Source organism: Xenopus tropicalis, chromosome 1, assembly GCF_000004195.4.
Source record: "Xenopus tropicalis strain Nigerian chromosome 1, UCB_Xtro_10.0, whole genome shotgun sequence".
NCBI classification, from domain to species: Eukaryota; Metazoa; Chordata; class Amphibia; order Anura; family Pipidae; genus Xenopus; species Xenopus tropicalis.
In genome coordinates this window covers 182569724-182593445 of record NC_030677.2, presented here as the reverse complement: position 1 = coordinate 182593445, position 23722 = coordinate 182569724, and the positions used below count along the sequence as shown (strand labels likewise).

Sequence of the window (23722 nt, the reverse complement as noted above, 5' to 3'; positions counted from 1 at the left end):
GATCAGAGTTACCCTTTCCTCAGAATGCAGTAACTGCTGGAAATAAATAAGTGAAAATTTTCTGAAGACATTGGACCTGTTTCCTAAACTTGTATCCTGATCTCTGACTGCCCTGACCTGTGCCTTGATCTTTCCTTGGCTCCTTTTGGTACCTTCCCTTGGACTTTGCCCATTTTGCTATTTTCCAGTATCAACAGTGTCTGTCTTACCAGTACCAGTCTTGTCTGTTCCCCAGTACTCGCTTCCTACCTTAGTCCTTACTAACCATTCTTAGCAGCCATGGGCCCTGACACCAAGATTAGGCCCTCATGAAGGCCTCCAACACTAAAAGCATAAGGCTTTGTCAAAGATGTTTTTTGAATAAATATTTTTTCACTTTATCATCATCACTTATTTATATAGTGTCAGCAAGTTACAAAGCACTTTACATTATTTTATAACATTTATGGGTCTCACAATAATTGAACAAGTGTTACAGGATAAAAAGTGTGGGCAGCAGGACATTTATGGCTGTTTATATGGCCTTTGTGGAGTGCCGACTTCTTTGTTTTTTCTTTCACCCAAGTGGTGGACCATAATCTGAATTGCATAGACCACAGGTCAACAATCAGGCAGCATGGTGGCACGGTGTATGACAATGATGCCTGACAGTGCTGGGGTCTTAGGTTTCATTTAAGCTAAAGTGCTATTCATAAGGAGTTTGAATGTACTCTTTGGGGCTGATTTACTAACCCACGAATCCGACCCGAATTGGAAAAGTTCCGACTTGAAAACGAACATTTTGCGACTTTTTCGTATTTGTTGCGATTTTTTCGGCTTCTTTACGAATTTTTCGTTACCAATACGATTTTTGCGTAAAAACGCGAGTTTTTCGTAGCCATTACGAAAGTTGCGTAAAAAGTTGCGCTTTTTTCGTAGCGTTAAAACTTACTCGAAAAGTTGTGCCTTTTTCGTAGCGTTAAAACTTAAAAGGTGCAAAGTTTCGCGTAAGTTTTAACGCTATGAAAAAAGCGCAACTTTTTGCGCAAGTTTTAACGCTACGAAAAATCGCCAGATTTTACGCAACTTTCGTAATGGCTACGAAAAACTCGCGTTTTTACGCAAAAATCGTATTGGTAACGAAAAATTCGTAAAGAAGCCGAAAAAATCGCAAAAAATACGAAAAAATCGCAAAATACCGATCATTACGAAAAAAACGCAATCGGACTCATTTCGACCCGTTCGTGGGTAAGTAAATCAGCCCCTATGTGTGGTTATTATCCCACTCTCCAGAAACACGGGTAAGTTAACTGGCCCCTGATCAAAAAGACCACAGGGTATATAAAAGACAGGGTACTAGTTGTGCAAGTGGCTAGGATGGTAATAAAATGGGTAAGGACATATAAAGAAGCGGCCAGATGGTTGTAAAGGGCCCCATGGTTAATTACTGTAACACTGATTATAGGGATCTCAGCTTTTACAGAGGGATTAATATGAATGCTTCACAATATCTATAAAGCTATATAGAATATGTCAGCACTATATTAATAAAGCCATATTGGTATTGACAGCATTTTCATTCTCTCAGATATCTGAACCATGGCTATAAGACATAGGGGCCCATTTACTTACTCACGAACAGGCCGAATGCGTCTGATTGCGTTTTTTTCGTAATGATCGGTATTTTGCGATTTTTTTTCGGAAAATTATCGCAACTTTTTCGTTACCAGTACCAAAATACGATTTTTGCGGAAAAACGCGAGTTTTTCGTAGCCATTCCGAAAGTTGCGATTTTTTCGTAGTGTTAAAACTTGCGCAAAAAGTTGCGATTTTTTCGTAGTGTTAAAACTTGCGCAAAACGTCGCGCCTTTTAAGTTTTAACGCTACGAAAAAAGCGCAACTTTTCGTGCAAGTTTTAACGCTACGAAAAAATCGCAACTTTCGGAATGGCTACGAAAAACTCGCGTTTTTTCGCGCAAATCGTATTGGTAACGAAAAAGTCGCGATAATTTCCGAAAAGTCGTAAAGGCGCCGAAAAAATCGCAAAAAATACGAAAAGTCGTTAAATGTTCGTTTTCCAATCGGAATTTTTCCAATTCGGATTCGAATTCGTGGGTTAGTAAATCAGCCCCTAAGGGTCATCATATTGGCCTTGGCTACCGACTCCTTGAGACTTCACTAAGTAGGCAACCGATATCTGTCCAGAGATGTGCACCTTTAATATATAAATGATAAATATTCAAGTGGTAGCTCCCCTTAAGCGCAGCTTTAAAACCTGCACAGCAAAGACTACTAGTCATGTATCCCTGGAGTGTACTTGCCCCTGTCAGTGCAGCAGAGAGCAGGCTTATGCACGTCACTAAAAGAGGGCTGAGAGATACAAACAGGGGGGATTATTACCTCAGCAACTTAGCTATGTAATATTAACTGCCATGCACCGTGCTGCTTACTGATATCACACAGCAAGCCTGACTCTCCCGGCACAATATTAACATCTCAAAGCTAATATAGGTGGTAGTGGGCGTGGCTGTATGGAAACATAGCTCTGTAATAACCACGCCCATTTCGATAGGGGCGTGACCTCGGCGTAGCTTGTGACGCCGCTCCCTGGGTAAAACCGAAGTCCTGCTGCAGTCTGGAAGCCAGAAGTTTCTGCTAGTTGAAGAGGAGGGATTTAAGAGGCTTGCGGAGTTTTGCTCCCGGCTGAAATGGCTCGTAAGTCCGGGATTTGTCGTAGGAAGTGGCTGATAATGGAATGGGTGTGGAGCTTCTGTTACGTGTGGCATAGGGTTGTATCTGTCAGTCAGTAGGGGAACCTGCCAGACTAATCAAGGTAAATGGAGTTTTATGGGTGATGATGGGAGTTGTAGTAACTGGTGTGCGCAGGTTTATTTCCTAACACCTAAATATCTATTGTTGTTATTCCAGCCATTTGTCGCAACCTGCCGATGGCTGGAAGGTCCAATTTGGTCTTGTTACCTTATGTGTGCGCTATTTAATTGGGTGGTATAATGATATACTGCATAATTGGGTCAAATTCTGTTCCGCCATAATAACGGTGGCACTGTACTGTTATGTTGCTGGTACCTCTGACTGCAGCAAATTCTGCCTCTAGTCGGTCTGTGATGGCACAATCGCCTTATCTTCCTTCCTCCCTTCCTTCCTTCCTCTATTTCCTAATTTCAGTAGCATTTCTCTCCATTTTCTGTATTTCTTGAAACAAAGGCTGCATGGATCCCCTTTCCTTCATACAGATAGACATTTAGATATAGATCTGAGATACTTGGGAGGCTGGTAAATTATACCCTCTGTATGCCAGTATTGTAAATACAGGGAATAGTGAGAATATAAAATGATTTAGGGTGGCAAATTCATGGGCATAAAAGAAAAGCATTTGCCAGTATGAAAATCTCCTTTTCTTGTATGCCCCTGTGCTGCTTTCTTTCTTTAAGCCTAAGGGTGAAGACACACTGGGTTACTAGTAGCAGCTACAACTCCAGAAAATACGCTGCCATAGACAATACTGAGAATTGCCTCTGCTAAAACACACATAGGGACAATTATCAGTAAATAATCAGCATTGTCTTTTTTAGTAGCCACATCAGGTTGCTGCTACTAGTAGCTCTGTGTGTCTTCACCCTTAAAGAAACAGTAACATCAAAAAATTAAAGTGTTTTAAAGTAATTAAAATATAATGTGCTGTTGCTCTGCAAAAAACTGATGTTTTTGCTACAGAAAAGCTTCTATATAAATAAGCTGCTGTGTAGCCATGGGGGCAGCCATTCAAGCTGGAGAAAAGGCACAGGCACATAGCAGATAACTAGTAGATAAGCCCCATATAACAGGGTTTGTCTGTTATCTGCTAAGTAACCTGTGCCTTTCCTCCTTTGAATGGCTGCCCCCATGGCTACACAGCAGCTTACTTATATAAGCTATAGTAGTCTTTCTGAGGCAAACACACCAGTTGTAGCAATGCAGGGTAACAGTACATTATATTGTATTTACTTTTATACACTTTCATTTTTTGGTGGTTACTGTAACTTTAAGCAATTTATGGTGCTTAAGGCAGATAATATTAGGGCCCAAAACATCAGCTTTTGTAAAAGGGATTCTCTCATGATTTTTATGGTGCTTTTATGGTACTTTTCGTTTCTAAATTAGATTTTTTAATAGCAAATAACTCACTCTACCATTTAAAATTTTATTTAAGAACCAAAACACTTTTTTAGTTGTAATATTGGTGTGTAGGCGCCATCTCCGTGCTTTGTGCCTGAGTCTGAGCTTCCAGAAGGAGCCAACGCTACACATTAGAACTGCTTTCAGGTAACCTATTGTTGGATTCTTGCTACCTTTCTATTCCGCTGATCGCAGCTGGGGGGGAAAGGGAAGGGGTGATTTTACTCCAACTTGCAGCGCAGCAGTAAAGTGAGACTGAGCACAAGTCACACAGTTGTGGCACGCTGGGAATGAAGAATATGGCTAGCCCCATGTGAAATTTTAAAATTAATTCTAAAACAAATCTGTTTGCACTTTTAAAAAGATGGATTTCAATGCAGGATTGTGCTGGAGAAGCTCTATTAACTGATGGGTTTTGAAAAACGCATTTCCCCATGACAGTATTCCTTTAAAGGGTCAGTATACCCCCCTCGTTCAACATTACCATATTGCCTATTCTTTTACAAAAAATCTATGGTTTGTGTTTTTTCTTGAGCTAACGTCACAAACAAGGAAATTGAAGCTTCTCCGTGTTTGGTTGTTGTGAGGTAGATAATTAGATTGAGAAGTTAGCTTCTGTCTGTAGAACTCTGTTTAAAAATACATTGCTGCCGATTGGGGAATGCTGGCTTCTAAACCTTAATATACCTATTACTGCAATCTGTTCCTTCAAAAAGTATGAATAAAATACTATTTTTATATGCTGCAAAACTGTTCCTCTCTTTTTTTGCTTCATTTTAAATCCTGTCAGGGCAGGAGGAACTAAAACATTGATTGTAACAACCTCTCCAGAGCTTACAGACAGCATGCACACATAACGCACAATACGTTCCACTGTGATATTTCTTACCCTATTGACATCACCTGTGCAGGGAATTTTGGGATTTGAAGGATACAGGCTGAGGACATTCGAATACCCCAGACCAGTGCATTTGTCTGCTAACAGGAGCACCAGCTCGGAGTATCACACAAGTGGTTATAATCACTGGCGGGTCCCAAACATTTGGTTTTTAGGGCCGTGACAGACGGGGGGGGGGGGGGGGGTTGGTCGCTGAGTGACAAATCTCCCTTGTAATATCCCCGAAATGCCATTACATAGAATCTAAATCACTGATACGCGAAGTTTTCTCTCAAGGCAACTTTGGCGATTTTGGCAAATCACAGCGCCGCATATGCCATCCCACCGGCGATTTACATTCTAGCTGGTGGGATGGCATTTCAGGGAGATTAGTCGCCCGCAACAAGGGAGATTTGTCACGGGTGACTAATCTCCCCATCTGTCACAGCCCTAAAACCCTTTTCCCTAGTGTTATATAATCTGAATCTGAACTGGCAGGAAAGCTGCAGAGCCATCAGAGTCCTGTTGGAGGTACCCATGATGACTCAGAGGATGTTGCATATGCAACTCCTATGATAAAATCATGAGAGCTGCTGGCACACATGACTTTAATATTCTGTAGAAAGTGTTTATGGGTTGTATAATGACTGAGTATCTCATTAGTCAATTTAAGTTCTGGATGTACAAAAACGTACGCCTGACCCGGCCTGCCAGTCTGCACATATATACCTACCTCATCTCTGATGTCAAGGAGGGCAGGGTGTGGAAGTGGGGCGCAGTTACCTCGTGGGCGGGGAGAGCACTAGGAAGAGCTTAGTCCAGCGGATTTCGGGCCAGAACATTCATCACCATGCATTGCTTTACTTTATGTTCATTGTTTATACATGTAACCTTAAATGTAAATGTTGTTTCCGACAGGTGGAAACCAACGTGAATTGTCTCGCCAAAAGAATCTCAAAAAAACACAAGATTCAGGCAAAGGCAAGCGAAAGGATGATAACTTATCAGCTGCACAAAGAAAACAAAGGTGATTTTTTACTATGTTGTGTGGCTGACAAATACAGGTCTACAGAGACATGCTCACTTGACACTTTCCTGTTCCTGTTTGCCTTTTCTGTCCTACAGTTAATCTGCTTAATAGGTTTATAAATTATTTAAAGTGATACAAACTGCAAAAGCCCCCAGTCTCAGCTAACCATTGTTTTGGGGTTGTCCTTTGCTCTCATTCTTCTTCAACAGAGACTTCAACTGAGAGATTGACTGGAGCACAGTTGGTATATCAGAATGATGCCACTGTGTGGGAAGTCCTCAGCTGACTCAGGATAAAGTAACTGTCTATTGAAAGTCTACAGGGTACGGGATCAGAAAATAACTGCTTACTGGAGGACACAACTCAGTTTAATGTGTGCTTTGTATATGCAACAAATGAATACTTTGAATGCATGCGTTATTTGCGTTATTAACAGATCAACTTCATAAGAACATGCCTGGGGGCAAGTGTATCTTTTATTGCTTTCCTTTTCATGTTTGATTTTTTAGGGTGGCTACACATGGACTTATAAAAGCCACTGGCAGTTTATAGGACTATGTATGGCAGGGGTGTCGAACTCAATCAGAGAAGGGGACAAAATCTAAAATCCAGCCTAAATCGCGGGCCGAATGGTTTACTGAACAGTCATAGACAGCCATAGACAGTAGCCCCCACACACAGTGCCCCCAATTGCCTCATACACAGTACCCCTCCATAGACAGTAGCCCCCACACACAGTGCCCCCAATTGCCCCCATAGAAAGTACCCCCAATTGCCCCCATAAACAGTACCCTCCATAGACAGTAGCCCCCACACAAAGTGCCCCCAATTGCCTCATAGACAGTACCCCCCACACACAGTGCCCCCATACAAAGTACCCCCAATTGCCCCCATAAACAGTGCCCCCAAAAATAAGTACCCCCAATTGCCTCATCATACACAGTACCCCCCATAGACAGTAGCCAGCCCGCACACACAGAGCCCCCACAGAAAGTACCCCCAACAGACCAGTGATGTCGGCGGCTCCTTCTCTCTTATGCCGCGGCAACAGGCACTACTATAAGGTTGCGCCTCGACGCTGACGTGTGACGTCATACGCACGGGCGCAACCTTATAAAAGGGCCTGTTGCCGCGGCATAAGAGAGAAGGAGCCACTGGCGAAGACTTGCTTGGTATGTTTTTGCGCAGAGTGCGCACTCTGCGTAGGGAGCGGCGGTGCTGGGTGCCCCCCTGGGAGTTGGTGCCCTACGCAGAGTGCGTACTCTTTGTATAGGGAGCGGCGGTACTGCGCATGCATAATAGATTGGCCGGCGAGATCACAAGCCTCCTATGTCACCGTGGTCACCTATGACAGCGCGGTGCGGGCCACATTGCAAGGCCTGGCGGGCCGGATTTGGCCCGCGGGCCTTGTGTTTGACATGTGTGATGTATGGGGTCGATCAGCCCCATTTAGCCCAACTCATGGATTGCTAAATTAGGCAGAGACCTGCTCATTTGCAAAGATTGCCAAATGACTGAATCTATAGGTGCTTCGTGCTTCTGTCAAGGTCTAGGTAGCAGTTTGTCAAGGTAGAAGTAAGAACAAAACATGTTTGAAATGACTAATTGTAAGCTGGCTCACAATAAAATGATAAGGTTTTATTCCTTTAAATGCCTTCTTCTACAAACTTTGTCATTGCAGAGATTCCGAGATAATGCAGCAGAAACAGAAAGCGGCAAACGAAAGGAAATCCGAGCCGGAAGCAAGCAAGTAAGATGGGCAGTAGCAAATGCTTTACACCTACAATCCATGGATCCCATGCAACTGCAGAGAAGACCAGTCATGCCGACATATCGTGACTTTCTTTCCCTTCAAAATTCATGTGCAATTTTAGTTCTTAAATTAATAACAAAATCAGAAGTTGTATTTTCGTGGATAGATAGTGCATGTATATATATATATATATTTTTTTTTTTTTTTAATCCTGAAAGGATGGTGCTAAAAACAGATGTAGTAATCTGCTGTAAATAATACATTTTTTTAATAAAACAAAGCTAAGCTTGAACACTTGTCTCTCAATGATTTTTCTGACTTAATAGTATCTCCTCCCCCCTACCGCCCTTGGCTTGTTTCTGCCACTTTAGTTTAGCCTGTGGCGAACTTGTTTAGCAATTGTATAGCATGGCGCTTAAACCATCCCATGAGAGGGCTGCATATATATATGTGAGTTAGGTTCTTGGCCTTAATGTTTCATACATCTTCTATAAAAGGCACCTTGTAATGGATTTAGTAAGATAACAAAGGATCTGGGGAGAGTTCCTTGTCCTTGAGTGTTATGAAATGATTACTATCTAGCCATTTGTTGGCAATAAAAGATAATGTACTTTTATCTGGTTCTGTGTAAAGGTTCTAACAATCATACATTACAAATGTATCAACAATTCCAATGTTGATTGGATGTTATTCAGTGTTGGGGAAATAAGTACTTTTGTAATTCCAGAACAGTGTTCCAACGTATTCATATTATTAAGTTGGATAATGTTTGTTGACATTTTGATTTGCTTTGTTTATTTGCCTCATTGAAGCCTTCTTACAGAATAAGTAAGCCTTTAAAAATAAATTCAAAAAATATTCTATACAGCACCCAGAATAACATACCATTCACCCTGCATTATTTCATTTGTCTGTTACAAGCAGCTGAACTGCATCTTTTACTGATTTCCTTGCTTTCTGAGCTTTCCTCTCTCCGACTATGATGACCTAAAGAAGGTGCCTACTGTGCATGCCTGATTCATTTTAATTGGAGCAGAGACAGTGAGCATGCCCAGGAGACAGCTCTTTGAAGTTGTCATAGTCTGATCGAGGAGTGCTCTGAAAGCAATAGGGGGTGGAGTTCATGCAAGTAAAATGCTCAGTAAAAGAAATAAAGTTCTGCTGCTTTAAATGGAAAAACAAAATAAATCTGCATGCAGGCAGAAAGGTATTTTATTCTGGGGGTTGTTTAGAGTAATTTTAAGGGATTTCAAAATGCTTACTTATCCTTTAAATGTTTCTGTTTTTTGTGAGACTATAGGGGTCATTTACAGTTCCCGGGGATCAAGTTGCACCTTCTTAGTGCTCATCTAACAAGCACTTGTGCTCCAGGAAAGTTGCACTCAATCAAGAGGTACAGGCGAGCCCTGTCCTTACTGCCTGCCATAGGCTAGGGCACTGTTCTGGCCTGAGCCTCCTGCCAACATGTGCGTCTAAATGACATGGAATTTAGTGAATGCGGGGTGCCTTCAGGTATGTCCCTCCCCAGTTCCCCCTCTTGGATAGAGCATTCCGTAACGCAGACAGCTCTATTCAGGGGGCTGAATGTCTGATTTTTCATTCTAAAAGTAAAAGACCCCTTATAGCTCTGTTCCTGTGTTTATACTGCATATAAAATCATACAACATGCAAGACTTAGTTTTTACTTTGATGTTTTTGGAATAAAACCATTCTTTCAGATTCCTGATTTAAATGTTTTGGGGCATATATATATGCTATAGCAGCACATCAGTGGAATTCTGAGGGGAATTTAAAATGTTCAACAATTAAACAAGTTTCCAGTCCACGTTTCCATCTGAGGCCTGTAAATCTGCACAAGTAGAACCCACCAAAGGCCTTCCCTGCATATTACATTTTTCCCTAAGGTTTGTGTGCCTGAATTGTACTTATTGATATTCATGTTGCATTTGCTTAACTAGTGTCAGCAACTAACCACAAATAGGGATTCAGAGACTAAGAACAAGCTATATGCTTGTAAGTACAGTATGCACGCAGGGGTATGAGACAGTTTGCACACCAAAGTGTACAGAAAAGGTTATATTCATACACACAATTCTGTACAAAGCTTTTAAAAGTGTACACAAATGAATACTTTGCACATGTGGCTACTAGGATTTATTCTTCCTTATATAAAAGTGCCTAGTTTATGGTATTTACATATATAGTCTATCCCATTGTTGCAGAATAAAGACATGACAGAAGTATGGCACACTTTTACCAAGTGAATGCAGGAATTAATGTTAAATACACACATACCTTCCAATGGTACACAATTTTGCAGGACAGTCCTGCACTGTAGGCTAATGGCACACAGAGCTGTGCATCAGCTTTTCCTTGCCTGTATTTTCTCATCAGATGTAGAATATACAATGTGCTCCTATACGCTACTTACTGTATGTGCACAGGCACAGCATTGGCCTCTGTACAGACACATGGAGCAGATGTCGGCATTGCACCAATATACGTTTGGTGTGTGTCTGCACACCGGCCGCCAGGCCTGTCAGTGTAGATACAGGAAGCAGCAGATGGGAGCACATTGGTTTTTCTCTGCCTGCCGAAAAAAGCCACTGTACAGCCCTATGTAGAATTAGCCTTATTATGAATGTGTGTGTGGAGTTTGTGTAACTGGGAGCTATATGGATTGTTTCCTCCTATACTCCAAAAACATGCAGGTAGGGTAGCTCTGTAAATCAGTATTCTTCTAATCCCTGTCTGTTCTCTGGTTCTGACTGCAAAAATGTAGTAGAAATCAGTTCAGAGGATATAAACAAATTTTGCTTTCAGTAGCAATGACATGTACAAATAACTTCAAAATCATTGAAAATTCTGAATGAATACTGTGAAGTATCTAAGAATTACATATTCTCTCATTATAGAAAGAAAATCAGTTTTGTGGCAGAGTTCATCTTTAATATAACAGCTGTTTAAATATATTATTGTTGAAACATGCCTAAAAGGGTATACTTATACACCACAAATAGATGGTGTTGTATTGGTGCTGTATGTATCAAGAACATCTAGTTTTCCAGCAATCCAAAGCAAACGAATACTCAAGTACATTTAAACCGAGTCTCCCAGTCGTAGGGTTTCTGGCTAAATTATTTATAAGCAACCAACAGAGGGCGCTAATAGCAACTAATGGCAGCATCGCGGCTTCCAAACTCGATGGTAAATGACAGAATACGGAAGCCTTAAGTGTTCAATTAGTGTATGCGTTTAGTATTGCGAGAAGTAGCGTGTCTATGGCAGGCTCGGAGGACAGTGGGGAAGTGCTGTTCAGACGTGGAGCCGGCCAGGTAAGGAGCCCAGACATGGCTTTGTTGTTGCACCGGTATAGGCAGCTGTGTGGCCGAGTTACTGTACTGACGTCGTTGTACAATGCCAGTCTGTGGGTGAGGGTCAGCCTGTAACTGTCTGAAGTGACTGGCATTTTATGGAGTATAATTCGGCAACAACTGGAGAGGAGTAGGACATATATCAAGACTTGATTTCTTGCTTTAGTTTAAAATGATACACAATCACACATATAGTTACATTGGCTGAACTGTTACCTTGCATAAAAGGAGCCAGGTGTATTTGCTTCATAAATTCCACACACCATCTTTTATTTTGTAGCAATGGAGTCTGTTAGGCACTGGCCTGGGGCCACATTGTGTAGCAGGTAACTCATGAGATATTCAGAATTTAGAGGTTCAGGTGTTTGTGTGGTTATAACTAAATGTGACTTTGTGACTCAGACACCATCTACTTGGCACATGTCAGCGCTTGACAGACCTACAAAGCTAACATTATAACTAACATTATAGCCATTCCTTAGTTTGCCTATTTCTTGGTCTTCTTTCTGCTTTTTTTTTTATGTCATGTGCCTGCTGCTCGGTATAAAAGGTATATATTTCAGGTATATCTGTGAGAACAACCAGGCATTCTCCTCAGATCTCACCCTAAATAGCCTTCAGGCTCACATGCCGGCACCGCAGTTTGGTAGCCACTGCCTTAGGGTAATGACACAGGGCAGTATTTTGTTGCCTAAAATGTGTTTTAGCTTTGTGGGGACAAAATTGCTCCCATTCATTTTAAAAATGGATAGTCCTGGTGGCAAAACATGACATTTATCACTTAAGCACTCTCTTTTCAATTTTGCTTGTATAAAAACTAAGCATAGTGTCTGACTGGCTGCTTGCACTCTGACTTGCATTGACATTGCTATTGAATACTTTATCTGTAGTAATTGGATTATAGTTCACATTATTAGGAATATTATTTTATGCTTGTACAATATATTGAACTTTCTCCAACTCCTTGTGTTTGTGTGACTGATCATATATTTTTTTTTTATTATTTTTACAGAGTGATGACTCTGATATCTGGGACGATACAGCTCTCATTAAAGCATATGATAAAGCAGTGTCTTCTTTTAAGGTAAGAATTTTGCTTTTTTTTGCTCAGCACTTGCTGAAATACCAGTTATCAATGGTACCATTGTATTACATGTTCTAAAAGGAAAAATATTTAGTGTAGGAGGGTTATATTTCATACTAATAATTTCCTGCAAATAAAACAGTGAATGCATACCTTGTTCTTTGCCTGATACATTTTAGGATTTTCTAAAACCGTGGCAGCCAGATCCTGACTTTTCCTAGTCTGCACCTTTATGTACACTATATGGCACAGCTGATGAAAGAGCCATCAGCACTCAAAGAAGTAAAATGCACACACACTCTGAATCATTGTTAAACTAATCTGCAGTCTTAAAAATGTGGCCCCTGTGTTGGAATATAGTAGGCAGATCCATGTTGCCCTGTTTTTGTGCCACTCTGCTCCTTGGCTGAGCATGCTAGCAATAGCTGTAAGTTCTGCAAAGCAGGGGTGTTAAAGTTCCTGCTCTTGAATTTATTCCAGTGACCCACATTAGTATTTTTGTATTCTTACCATCTTGTGTTGTGTACATTAGAAGGCACTGAAAAATGGGGATTGTACAGTTAGTGCAGAAGCAGAAGAAAAAATTCCCAGGACCAAAAGGAAAAATAATAAGAAGAATAGAAGCAGGAAGAAGTGTAATGCTGCTCCACTGAAAAAGGTAATACAACACCTACATGCAGTTTTCAGTACAATACTTCACAATATAATTCCAGAACTATTTGGGATTAAATGTATGCATTTTTATGTAGTTTTGAACCCTGCTTAGTATCAAGCAGTGGAAATTTGTAAACGGATTGTAGCTAAATTCCAAAATGTATAAGTGGCTGTTTGTAACCAAGCAATGGATTAAAACAGTGGTTTGCAAACTCCACCTACCCCCTGGGGACTCCAAGTAGAAGGCCAAATTCACGTCCGAAATATTATTGTAAATATATACTGTATCTGATGCAACTTTGTTTTCCTGTATCTGATATGTTGTTATGGTTTTATGGTAATGGGGGTCTGAAAACTTCCACTTTAAATTGTTTTGTTACCCCTTTTCTGTGTGTGATTTAGGGCGGCCATCTTAATATCTACCTACCAGATTAAAAGATCCCATCAAATGAGGACCGCATTCATACAGTCCTCTTTTGACTAGTCTCCTAGGTGTGCATTATGATCCCATACAGTGTGTGGGTGGCCATATTGGGCAGAAAATCAACTTGATTGGTGACCCTGCCAAACGAATGAATGTTGTAGTGTTACCCAGATTTAGACAGAACTAATGAGGGAATGCTGTGCAGTCAAGACTAGATGCATCTATTCTTTTCAGAAAAGTGGTGCATATATAATTTTAATTGCTAATTTGTTTTGTCGAGTCACTTCAACTTCTGTTCACAGAACCTGTAAAGGGTAATAATATTTTATTTGTCTTGAATGTACTGTTTTCTAGTGGAGAGTAGGCGACACGTGTAATGCCATTTGGTCGGAAGATGGAAATATTTACCCAGCAACCATCTCTTCAATTGATGCTAAAAAAGGGACATGTATAGTTGTATACAGCGGATATGGGAACAGTGAGGAACAAAGTTTGGCTGACCTGCGCTTTCCAGATACTTCTGAAGCAGAAAGTGACCAGAGGGAGCAAGGGCAGGTAGGAAATCATATTTAATATATATAAAAAAAACCTATTGTTTGTGAGTCTACAATTTTATTGTTATTGCTACTTTTTATTCCTTATCTTTCCATTCAGGCCCTTTCCTACTAAACTTTCAGCCTCTCATTCAAACCACTGCCTAGGTGCTAAGGTAAACTTAACCCTAGCAACCAGATAGCCGCTAAATTTCAAACCACTGAACTGATAAACAATTCAAAAGCTACAAATAATTTTCCATTGGTCTTCATTTTTAAATTTATCTTGGAATGTCACTGTCTGCATCATACTAAAAGTTAATTTTAAGGGAAAAGTACCACTTTAAGTACTAACAATGAATGCAGAACAGAGCTCACGGACTATTTTCCTCCATTTGAGGATATTTAATTTTTTATTAAATTGAAGTACTTTCGACCATAGCTATAATGTTAGTGTATAAAGTTAACTTTGCTTTTTAATGTTCAAGTAACTGCAAGGGGACACAAGATTGACGGACCATTTTAGACATTTGTTTTTAACCTGAAAAAAAATAATTCAGGCTGCAATTTCAGGCTGAATCAGTATAGATTTTTGTGCACTGGTGGTTTTAATCATTCCCCATTCAAGTTAATGGGAAGAGGAAGAGGTGGTTATGGGTCATTATAGGCTGCTGAAAACTGCCTTACCTGCCATCAGCCTTCATATATTTCTAAGACAGATCAATAGGGAAATCAAAATAAAAAAGTGGCCCTTCAATAGTCCACTATAAACAAGCATCTCAATTTTTTTATATTAACACATACATTTGCAAAGTAAAAAAAAAAAAGAGGAGAAGTTGCAAAGAAAGTGTGAAGGTGTATACCTGTACATGAGCAGTACTTCATTGCATTCTTGTTTCAGGAGCTAAATGGAGATGAGCATTCAACAGATGAAAGTGATAGATCCTCAAGATCGCCTCAATGCAAAGATTCTCAAAACCGGGAGATACCAAAGTCCTCGCAGTGGAATGGCCAGTTCCCTCCTGTTCCTCCTCCATTTATGCCTGGGTTTGGAAGGGTAAGCATATATAAGGAGAAGTAAGATTGCCCCCTGTCTTGGCTCTGTTTGCTTATATCTTTTCACTGATTGATGCTGCTTTTTTTTTAAAAAAAAAAAAAAAAAAGCACACTGGACCTCAACATTTAAGTAAACTTATGATAATAGTATCCTGTGTCTATAGAATGATGGTTAACAAAAAAATATTAAGTCTCCTTATTTGTGGATGCTATCATTAGCTAGTTGGTTGTTTGGTGCCTGTTTCCTGCCACAGCTTTGGTATGACAGGAGTTACCACACTGCAGGTATCGCTTATTTGCATAACCTGTCGGGTGAATAAAGGTATGCACAATCTTATAATGAAGATCTTTAAAATGTAACTTGTCAATGAACTTGTTTTCTTTTTTTTTTTTTGCTTCTATTATTTTCATTTATTAATTTAGGTTAAAACCGGATGTTTATCTGGTAGGTAATATATAATCCCCCTTAAAGTGATGGGATCTAACAATTTTAAGAATTAAGTTTCTCATTCAGATCAGAGAAGCACAGAGGGGGATGCATGTTGACATAGATGAAATGACTGTATAACAGACTATATATTCAATTTATGTTTTTAGCACGGTGAGAAGTTGGATCAAGCACATCCTTTCCTCTCTGGCTGGCCCCCACCATTTCTACCTGGACCACCTGTAAGTCCTTTTTATGTTACAAATGTATATATAGTGCACTGGCTTACATACATTATCAAAAAACCTGTTATCCAGAAAGTTCTGTATTACGGGAAGGCCATTTCCCATAGACTGCATTTTAATCAAATTCAATTATAAATTTAATTCACATTTTTAAAAATGGTTTCCTTTTTCTCTGTAATAATAAAACAGTACCTTTATACTTGATCCCAAATAATAGATAATTAATCCTTATTGGAGACAAAACAATCCTTTTAGGTTTAATTAATGTTTAATTTTTAGAAGAGTTAAGGGATCTTTCTGTAATTTGGATCTTCGTTCCTTATCTGGAAAACCCCAGGTCCTGAGCATTCTGGATAAAATGTTCCCTACCAGTACTGCATCAGCCAGCGTTATTCACATTCAAGAAGTCGATAGAATGACATGATCATCTTAAGAAATATCCTTTGGCAAGATCAATCATCCATCCACCTTTTTAAAGTTTTATTTAATATTTGTTTTATAAATTGGGCCTAACTTAACTGGCAACAAAAAATAAAAGAAAACATAGAAAAGCATATTTGTGACAGACTCATCATATTGTACATTAGTCTTCCTTTGGAAAATGAATACTTACATACATACAATCCTTTTCATTTTATGCAATGGGCACAACTTTTTATGATGACTGTCTTTGTGCTGTAAGATGATTCCTCCACCTCCTCCAATGAGCCCTGATGCTTGTGAAGATGATGAGGCATTGGGCAGTATGCTGATCGCTTGGTACATGAGTGGATATCACACTGGCTACTATCTGGTAAGTGGAAAGTCCTGCAGCAGAGCCACACTGTTCCTATTTCACATTTTGCTCCTTGCATGTACCTGTGGGCATACGGTTGATCTGCATCTATCAATTCCATTACATAACTGAATGATTAGTTACATGCAGTATGTTACTTTGGGAAGCTAAACGTTTCATAAGTAATTTGCCAGAAGTCAACCAAATTGTTGTGTGATTTATTTATTTATTTATTTTTTGCTTAGGGGCTAAAGCAAGGGCGAATGGAATCTTCCTTTGGAAAATCTCCTCACCAGAAGTAATAGGAAACGTCCAACAGCCGGTGAGTATTCAAGCTAAGTAGATACTTTTATATATTTTTTTTTTTTTTTTATGTTTAACATACAGCTAGCATATTGATGAACTATGCATATTTGAGGGGGGGTGGAGGTAAGGGAAAGTTAGTGGTAGGTAAGGAAAAGAGGGGGTTAGCCAGTGAAGGAAGAAAGTAGGAAGAAGTGGAGGAAGAGCAGAGAGCCATTAATGTGCTGACCCCCCTGTACAATCTCTTTAAAAGTATCCAACTTGAGCCATGTTGCTCAATATTTAGTGAATTGATCCAGTGTTAGCTGATAATTCTTTGAATGTCATTTTTTTCAATGATTATGTTGCCCCAGCATGTATTTGATTTGTATATAAGTAAAGATGATTTAAATTACTAGTTTAATCTGCATTTGGTATGCTAGGGGGTGAAACAATCCACAGTTCTGTGATCTTCCTACTTTTTAGATCCTACACCTCTCTAGTCAGGACAAACCCCACTGTCACATAATAACATAGTTATGGCAATACCAGTATGCAGACATATTAAAAATATTTAGCTTTGTATGTACTGGGTAGAACGGCAGTAAATGTATTTGTTGTTAATGCTTTGTTACAGGTGTCGGGTGTTTACATAGAAGCTCCATGTTTCTGCGCTATGAAGAAACCACTTCTGGACATATGAAACCATTCTGAAAGTAACTGTCACCATCTAGCTTTGTGTTATATCCAATGATTTAGATTGCTTCCAAAAATGAATGTGTGATATTAGGCAATATTGTTACTTTAGCAAAAAAAAAAAAAAGCATCCAGTTTATATGCCTGTTTCAAGGTGCTGAAAATGAATACCCGCATCATGTTAAGTATTAACTAATCATTTCCTAGCGAAGAGCACAGAATATGGCTTCAGATTCTGATCTGGTGATTTGTATCTGAAATTCAGTGGTTTTATAATGTATTGTATTCAGTACACAGGGAAACAGGCACTTAAGAGTTAATTTGTTATGAAATGTTTATCACTGAATTTACTAGTGAATATCACTAGTTTCTTCTCTTCCCTTGTGCCAGTTTGGAAGCAGGATTACTGTTTATGTAGGCACAGTATTCAACAACAAAAGGGTAAACAATGTGGCAGAACTATACAGATCCTTAATAACGGCTTGTCAGTTACTTTGGTTATTCTAAAAAAAAAAAATAGTTTCCCTTGGTTGGTTTATATAACCAGCCCCAGCAATTAGCAGCAGGCCTTTTGTGTTATTTTTCTATTCTAATAGCTTATGTGAGATTGAAAGGAGCCTCTTTTCTGTTTCCAACACAAGTAAAATTTCTGTTTATTTTGATAAATATACAGCTTTTTTTGTAAGTTAAACAATAAAGTAATTTTAGGTGAACATTGTCTCTTCTTCGTGTCTCTTCAACTTTAGAAGCTTTTTACCAGTAGAACTGCAGTCGGTTATTGGCTTTGTAGGCATAGTAGTCTCCTTTGGCATTGTTAGACATTACTGGTTCCCTAACTGCTATGGGATCTACAGAATGCCTGTTCTACTCCTATTACATGCCTGACCAGCAGCTTTGTTTCTGTGAAACATTTTCCAGTGTGACTTGTCTAACCATCTACTCATTTATTAACCAATGTTGCCAATGGACTGAGTTTAGTTATCACCGTAGAATGCACAGTGTAAGCCACTCATTGCTTTCTCAGTAGAAAAACACATCATACCTGCTCTTTGCTCTTTAAAACATGACAGGGCTTTTGTACTTACTGGGGACACATTGGGTGCATTTGAGTACAGAGTTGGAATGGGTATGGCACGGTATTTTTACTGCTTTTACAATGCAGTTATATCCCATTGGACCCCCATGAGTGGTTATTCAAGGTTTTGCTTTACATCAGCCATAAGGGAATATGCATCATAAGCTTGGAAATTACTGAACTGTTTCCAAAGTGACATCATATTGGATCTGGCAGCAGGGTTTTTGATGCAAATAGTGCAGATATGGAATCCATTATCCAGAAAGCTCCAAATTACAGGAAACCCATCTCCCATAAACTCCATTTTATTCAAACAATTCTGATTTTTAAAAATGATTTCCTTTTTCTCAAAAATTAAACAGTAGCTTGTACCTGACCCCCAGGCAAACAGAATTGGAGTCAACAATTAGAGCATACTCATCCAAAATCAAAGGGATGCCATAAATGCTCATTAAATGAGGGTGTGGAAGTGGTGGGGAAAGAGACAAAACATTGGTAAGTATTGGATCCCTGTAGGTGTGTGTTCAAGGTGTGCTTTACTTGGTTGCACACAATGAAATGCTTTTTTTTTTTTTTTTTTTTTTTTTTTTTTGTATGGGCACAATGATTGAAGAAGCAGCGGGGAAAAAGCAAAATGCAAAGAGCTGCATGTTGGCTGCCTCTTGTTTAATATTATAAGCACAGATCTAAGTTCAGTACTAACAGGTTATACTAAAAGTTCCACTTCCAGACAACTAGAACATTGTACTATAAATAAAATAACCAAGGGTAATGGGTGATACAAAGAAAATAATTTAACAGTGTCCATTACAGTCAGAGGCTCCACAGTAGTGATCAATGAGCAGATGCCTGCACACTGGAGTCTGACCTGGTCCTGGATTTGGCCGCCATGTACAGGTAAACAGTTAATTTTGTATTTTTTGTGCTGGGTTAATCCATTCAGGAAGGGGCAGGAGCACATTGCAAAGAGGCTTGTAGTAAAAAAAAAAAAAAACTAAAACTACTAGGAGATATTAACTGTTTAGAGCCAGATCGATGTGGCAACGCTTGACCCATTCAGATAATGGCCATGGTTATAGAGATAGAGAGACATTTTTTCCCTCTGTTGCTATAGATGAGTTTTCATATAGTTATAGATGTGAGCAGTTGTGTTTAAGGCGGACTTGGACTGTATTGGTCTAGCCCTTAATATTTGGTGGAAAAGGCAAGTGCCACTGCCAATATATAGTTAGGCTTTTAGACTGAGGGTGAGTTTCTTTCATGGTATTAAACATATTTAAGTCCTCTTCATCCAGCAGCCACCCAAACATCAGGATTGTCGTCAAAGTCGGCAGTCTGGATACACACTGTACAAAAGATGCAACAGTGGTGGGGTGAGACTTTATTGGGTGGGTGTACATCCTGTTCATATTTAGAAGCCTTAGCTCTGGCATATTGTCCACTTTATGGAAAAATGTTCTCCATCCAGATTCAGTGACACTGACATTCATATCCAGCTCAAGCTGGCAAAGCTTCTTCAGATATCCGTTTTTTGCTGCACCACCTTAGAAAGAGAAAGGCAAGTTTAATTTTCTGCCAACTTACAATAACTGCTGGTTAGTTACAATGAGTTGCAGAACTAAGTAATGTTCTTATATCAGGAGGAGGGCCTGTAATGGAAGCCAGTTTTGACCACTCTCTTTTTAAACTCATAGGGAAGGCAGAATATGGTACACACAGGTTTTTAAACCACATCCAATTCAAATCATACCCATGTTATCACAAGAGCTTTAAAGACCGTACCTACACTAATGATGGTAACGCTACAAAAACCCAAATTGTTGGTGCTCACTGCAGGGATATCACCCATCACTTAGATGTGAAAAGGGTTATTAAGTCATAGTAAGCCCTCCTCTTCCTCCCCTGTGGGTAGCATAGCAGCCCCAAGTACATAATTAAACACATTAGGGACCCCCTAACAATTATTTCCAAATGCTAACCCCTGTCAGATTCACCTCCCACTTGCAGCCTAGTGAAGGCATAGGGCAGGCAGAGTATGGCATACACAGGCAGCATAGGGCAGGCAGAGTATGGCACACACAGGCAGCATAGGGCAGGCAGAGTATGGCACACACAGGCAGCATAGGGCAGGTAGAGTATGGCACACACAGGCAGCATAGGGCAGGCAGAGTATGGCACACAGAGGTAGCATAGGGCAGCAGAGTATGACACACAGAGGTAGCATAGGGCAGGCAGGGTATGGCACATAGGCAGCATATGGCAGGCAGAGTATGGCACCTGGTTGGGTACCTGCAGAATACCCACAAAGCAGTCGGTTTTTGGGCGAAAAGTCCCTGTTACCCTGACCATGTGGTAATGCTATTCTTACTTAGGTTCATCTGCCCCTGGAGTGATATCACTTCTGGTTTTGCAGGTCATAGGGTTGGAAGACAAGTTAAGCCATTGTGGGTAGGGTTGTGGGTCGGGGAAGGGGGCACAGCAGGTTGCGGGGCCTGGTTGGGACCTGTGCAGATCTCTAGCTGGATGTAATGTAATGTGGTAACATACCTAGTTCTCCAATGCTTTCTTCATTTAGAATCCCAGACATAGTGAGATGATGGAGGTTTGGATAATTGTGTAGCTGCCCTATCAGAAGGTTTGCGGCTTTAATCATACCATCCCCTTCTGGTAAAAATAACTTTTCCAGGTGAACCAGGGAACCTAGAGCATGAACTGTTTAAAAAAAAACCAAACATTTATTTTAAATACTTAATGTACATCCAAAATCCATTTTGATGCCTCTTTACGTTTAAGTTGTCCTTTACTATATTCCATGTACTGGAAGTTTGGCTTGATCTGTAAGTCACCAAATGAGCAGTTAAAGGAACAGTAACACCAAAAAATGAAAGAGCTTTAAAGTAATAAAAATATAATGCACTGTTGCCCTGCACTGGTTAAACTGGTGTGTTTGCTACAGAAACCCTACTATAATTTATATAATAAGCTGCTGTGTAGCCACGGGGGCAGCCATTCAAGCTGGAAAAAAGGAGAAAAGGCACAGGTTACATAGCAGATAACAGATAAGTTCTGTAGATTACAATAGTGTTTTATCTGTTATCTGCTATGTGCCTGTGCCTTTTCTCCTTTGAATGGCTGCCCCCATGGCTACATAGCAGCTTATTTATATAAATTATAGTAGACTTTCTGAAGTAAACACACAACTTTTACCAGTGCAGGGCAGCAGCACATTATATTTTAGTTACTTTTATACACTTTCATTTTTTGGTGTTACTGTTCCTTTAATAGCACAGAAGTCATTGAATTCACTGAGTAGGGGAGCAGGGAGTTTATAGTGTAACAACAAAACAAGAAATTATAAAAAATATATTATAAAGATTTGAAAGCAAGTGATATGATTTACCCAATGTCTCTGAGACTTCCAGGGATGGGATTTTTTGACTTCTCAAGTTCAGAATTTTCAAGGATTTGAGATATACCATTGCTTGTGCTGCCAGGAAAGAACATAGAGAAAAAATAATTTAGTGAGTGAAAGTTAAACTCAGACTGGCAATGGAACATGCCTTATACAATGGGAATTTTATAAATGCTCATTTTAAACAGATGTGGCAGTCCAAAATCTGCAAAAGAGTGAGGAACATATTGCCCATTTTTAATGGGTTACAGCAGGCATCCTCAATCTACGGCCCCCCAAGGTAATTTACTCTGCCCCCGCTATGATCTGGAAGCAGAGGGGGGGCGAAGGAAGCAGTGGGAGCACGTGGGGGGGGGGGGGCAGAGGAAGCAGTGGGAGCACGCAGGGGGGAGCACCTGGGCCCATAACTTCAGTTCTTACCTAATGAGGCCAAATCATCTTTAAGATTTGATTCTGAGAAACTTAATTCTTTCAGGCTGTTACAGTAAGAAAGTGAAGTCATCAGACCCTTGAAATCAGGAAAACTATTGCAGTGCAGCTGTAGAACTTCCAGTTTTCCAAAGTTCTTAATGAATTGAGCTAAAACAAGAGAAAATATACACACAACTAAGAAGCAGAGACACAATGGGGCACATTTACTAAGCAATTATGACCCAAAGTCGTATTGTTTCTTACTTCTAGATCATTTCGTAGAGATCTAATTTCTTTTTTTTTTTATATATTCTTTCTTTATTGATTTTCTGAACAAATAAAAGGGATACAGAAGGAAAAAAAAGGGGGAAAGGGGAGGAGGTCAGTCAAAACAAATCACAAAACAGCAGGCTTTTCCTTAACATTAATTCCTATCAACAAATGTAAATTCACACTGCTCAATGTTTCTATCATATAATTTCTGTTTATGTCAATGGCTATCCTAATATACTAGTCAATGTCTATCTTAGTATACTAATCAAAGGGAATTTGATTTAATAAAATTATGCCATGGTTCCCATATTTTCCAGTAGAGCATGCTTGTTTTATGTAAAATGTGGGTGATCTCTTCCATTTTTCTAGTGTCTTCCACTAAGTTAACCCACTCCGTAAAGGATGGGGGTAACACCGATTTCCAATTGCGTGGGATCAGTGTTTTTGCGGCATGGAATAGGTGAAGAGTGAGTGGGTCAGATAAAACTGACTTTTCTCGGGGGCTGAAATATAAAAGAATCGTTGAGCCCTCTATATCTTGTAGTGCAGTCCCAGTAATATTGGCTATTGATGAGATAATTTTAGCCCAGAATTGCCTTAATAAAGGGCAAGTAAGCCAAATGTGTGAGTGAGTTCCTATATCAGACCCACATCTCCAGCAGGAGTCTGGGCTATCTCTGTACATTTTCCTTAATTTTACTGGAGTGTAGTGCCATCTAGTAACCAATTTATAGTTCATTTCTCTCACTCTCACAGCACGGGAGGATTTATGGATTATAGAAAAAGAGATCTAATTTCAATAGATTTACAAGTGGGTTTTCACCAGAACTCAATTTCTTCGTAATTATTCCCAGAAAAATTTGAGTTTTTTCGAAAATGACTCCCATAATTTGTGATTTATTAATGTTTAGTTAACTGTTTTTTGTAAAATAATAATTCGACAGGTTTGATCTGTGGAGTACCATTGAGTCCTATGGAGGTTTAGAGTAGCAATGGAATAGAATAGTCAGTGACAGCCTATCCTTCAAGGACAAGTTATTCCCCTCATTGTTTTCAGTTTCCCACCTTTCAAGGGGAAGTTAATCCCACCATTTTTTTCCGTTTCACACCTTTCAAGGGGAAATTAATCTCATCATTGTTTTCAGTTTCACCCAGTTTCAACTCAAACTTAAACATATTATTGTTT

At 39.6% G+C, this 23722-nt stretch overlaps 2 protein-coding genes across 4 annotated transcripts; both read left to right on the top strand.

The window, feature by feature from the left end:
• Nucleotides 1–2584: 2584 nt before the first annotated feature.
• serf1b (small EDRK-rich factor 1 b) lies at nt 2585–8107 on the top strand. Of its 2 annotated transcripts, none has more exons than XR_001168870.3 (3): nt 2585–2812; nt 5951–6059; nt 7744–8107. XR_001168870.3 is itself a non-coding variant. In XM_004910806.4 (3 exons), exons 1-3 carry the CDS (start codon nt 2688–2690, stop codon nt 7814–7816), a joined length of 189 nt encoding a protein of 62 aa, XP_004910863.2. In that variant the 5' UTR covers nt 2588–2687; the 3' UTR covers nt 7817–8107. The 2 variants fall into 2 exon arrangements, 1 of the variants encoding a protein (XP_004910863.2); XM_004910806.4 differs by having other exon boundaries at nt 2588–2694.
• Nucleotides 8108–11027: 2920 nt separating this feature from the next.
• Nucleotides 11028–18078, top strand: smn1 (survival of motor neuron 1). 2 transcript variants are annotated; one of them, NM_001100240.1, is given in 9 exon segments: nt 11048–11150; nt 12202–12273; nt 12806–12931; nt 13706–13906; nt 14786–14941; nt 15538–15609; nt 16295–16405; nt 16633–16709; nt 17307–17492. In NM_001100240.1, coding segments are annotated over 8 exon segments (849 nt in total). In that variant the 5' UTR covers nt 11048–11096; the 3' UTR covers nt 16690–16709; nt 17307–17492.
• Nucleotides 18079–23722: the final 5644 nt, after the last annotated feature.

Coding starts and splice junctions, on each gene's coding strand:
- serf1b (XM_004910806.4), top strand. Junction 6,060..7,743: donor GCTGCACAAAGAAAACAAAG/GTGATTTTTTAC, acceptor TTGTCATTGCAG/AGATTCCGAGATAATGCAGC.
- smn1 (XM_018092087.2), top strand. CDS start 11,097: ATGGCAGGCTCGGAGGACAGTGGGGAAGTGCTGTTCAGACGTGGAGCC. Junction 14,942..15,537: donor TTATGCCTGGGTTTGGAAGG/GTAAGCATATAT, acceptor TTATGTTTTTAG/CACGGTGAGAAGTTGGATCA. Junction 15,610..16,294: donor CATTTCTACCTGGACCACCT/GTAAGTCCTTTT, acceptor TTGTGCTGTAAG/ATGATTCCTCCACCTCCTCC.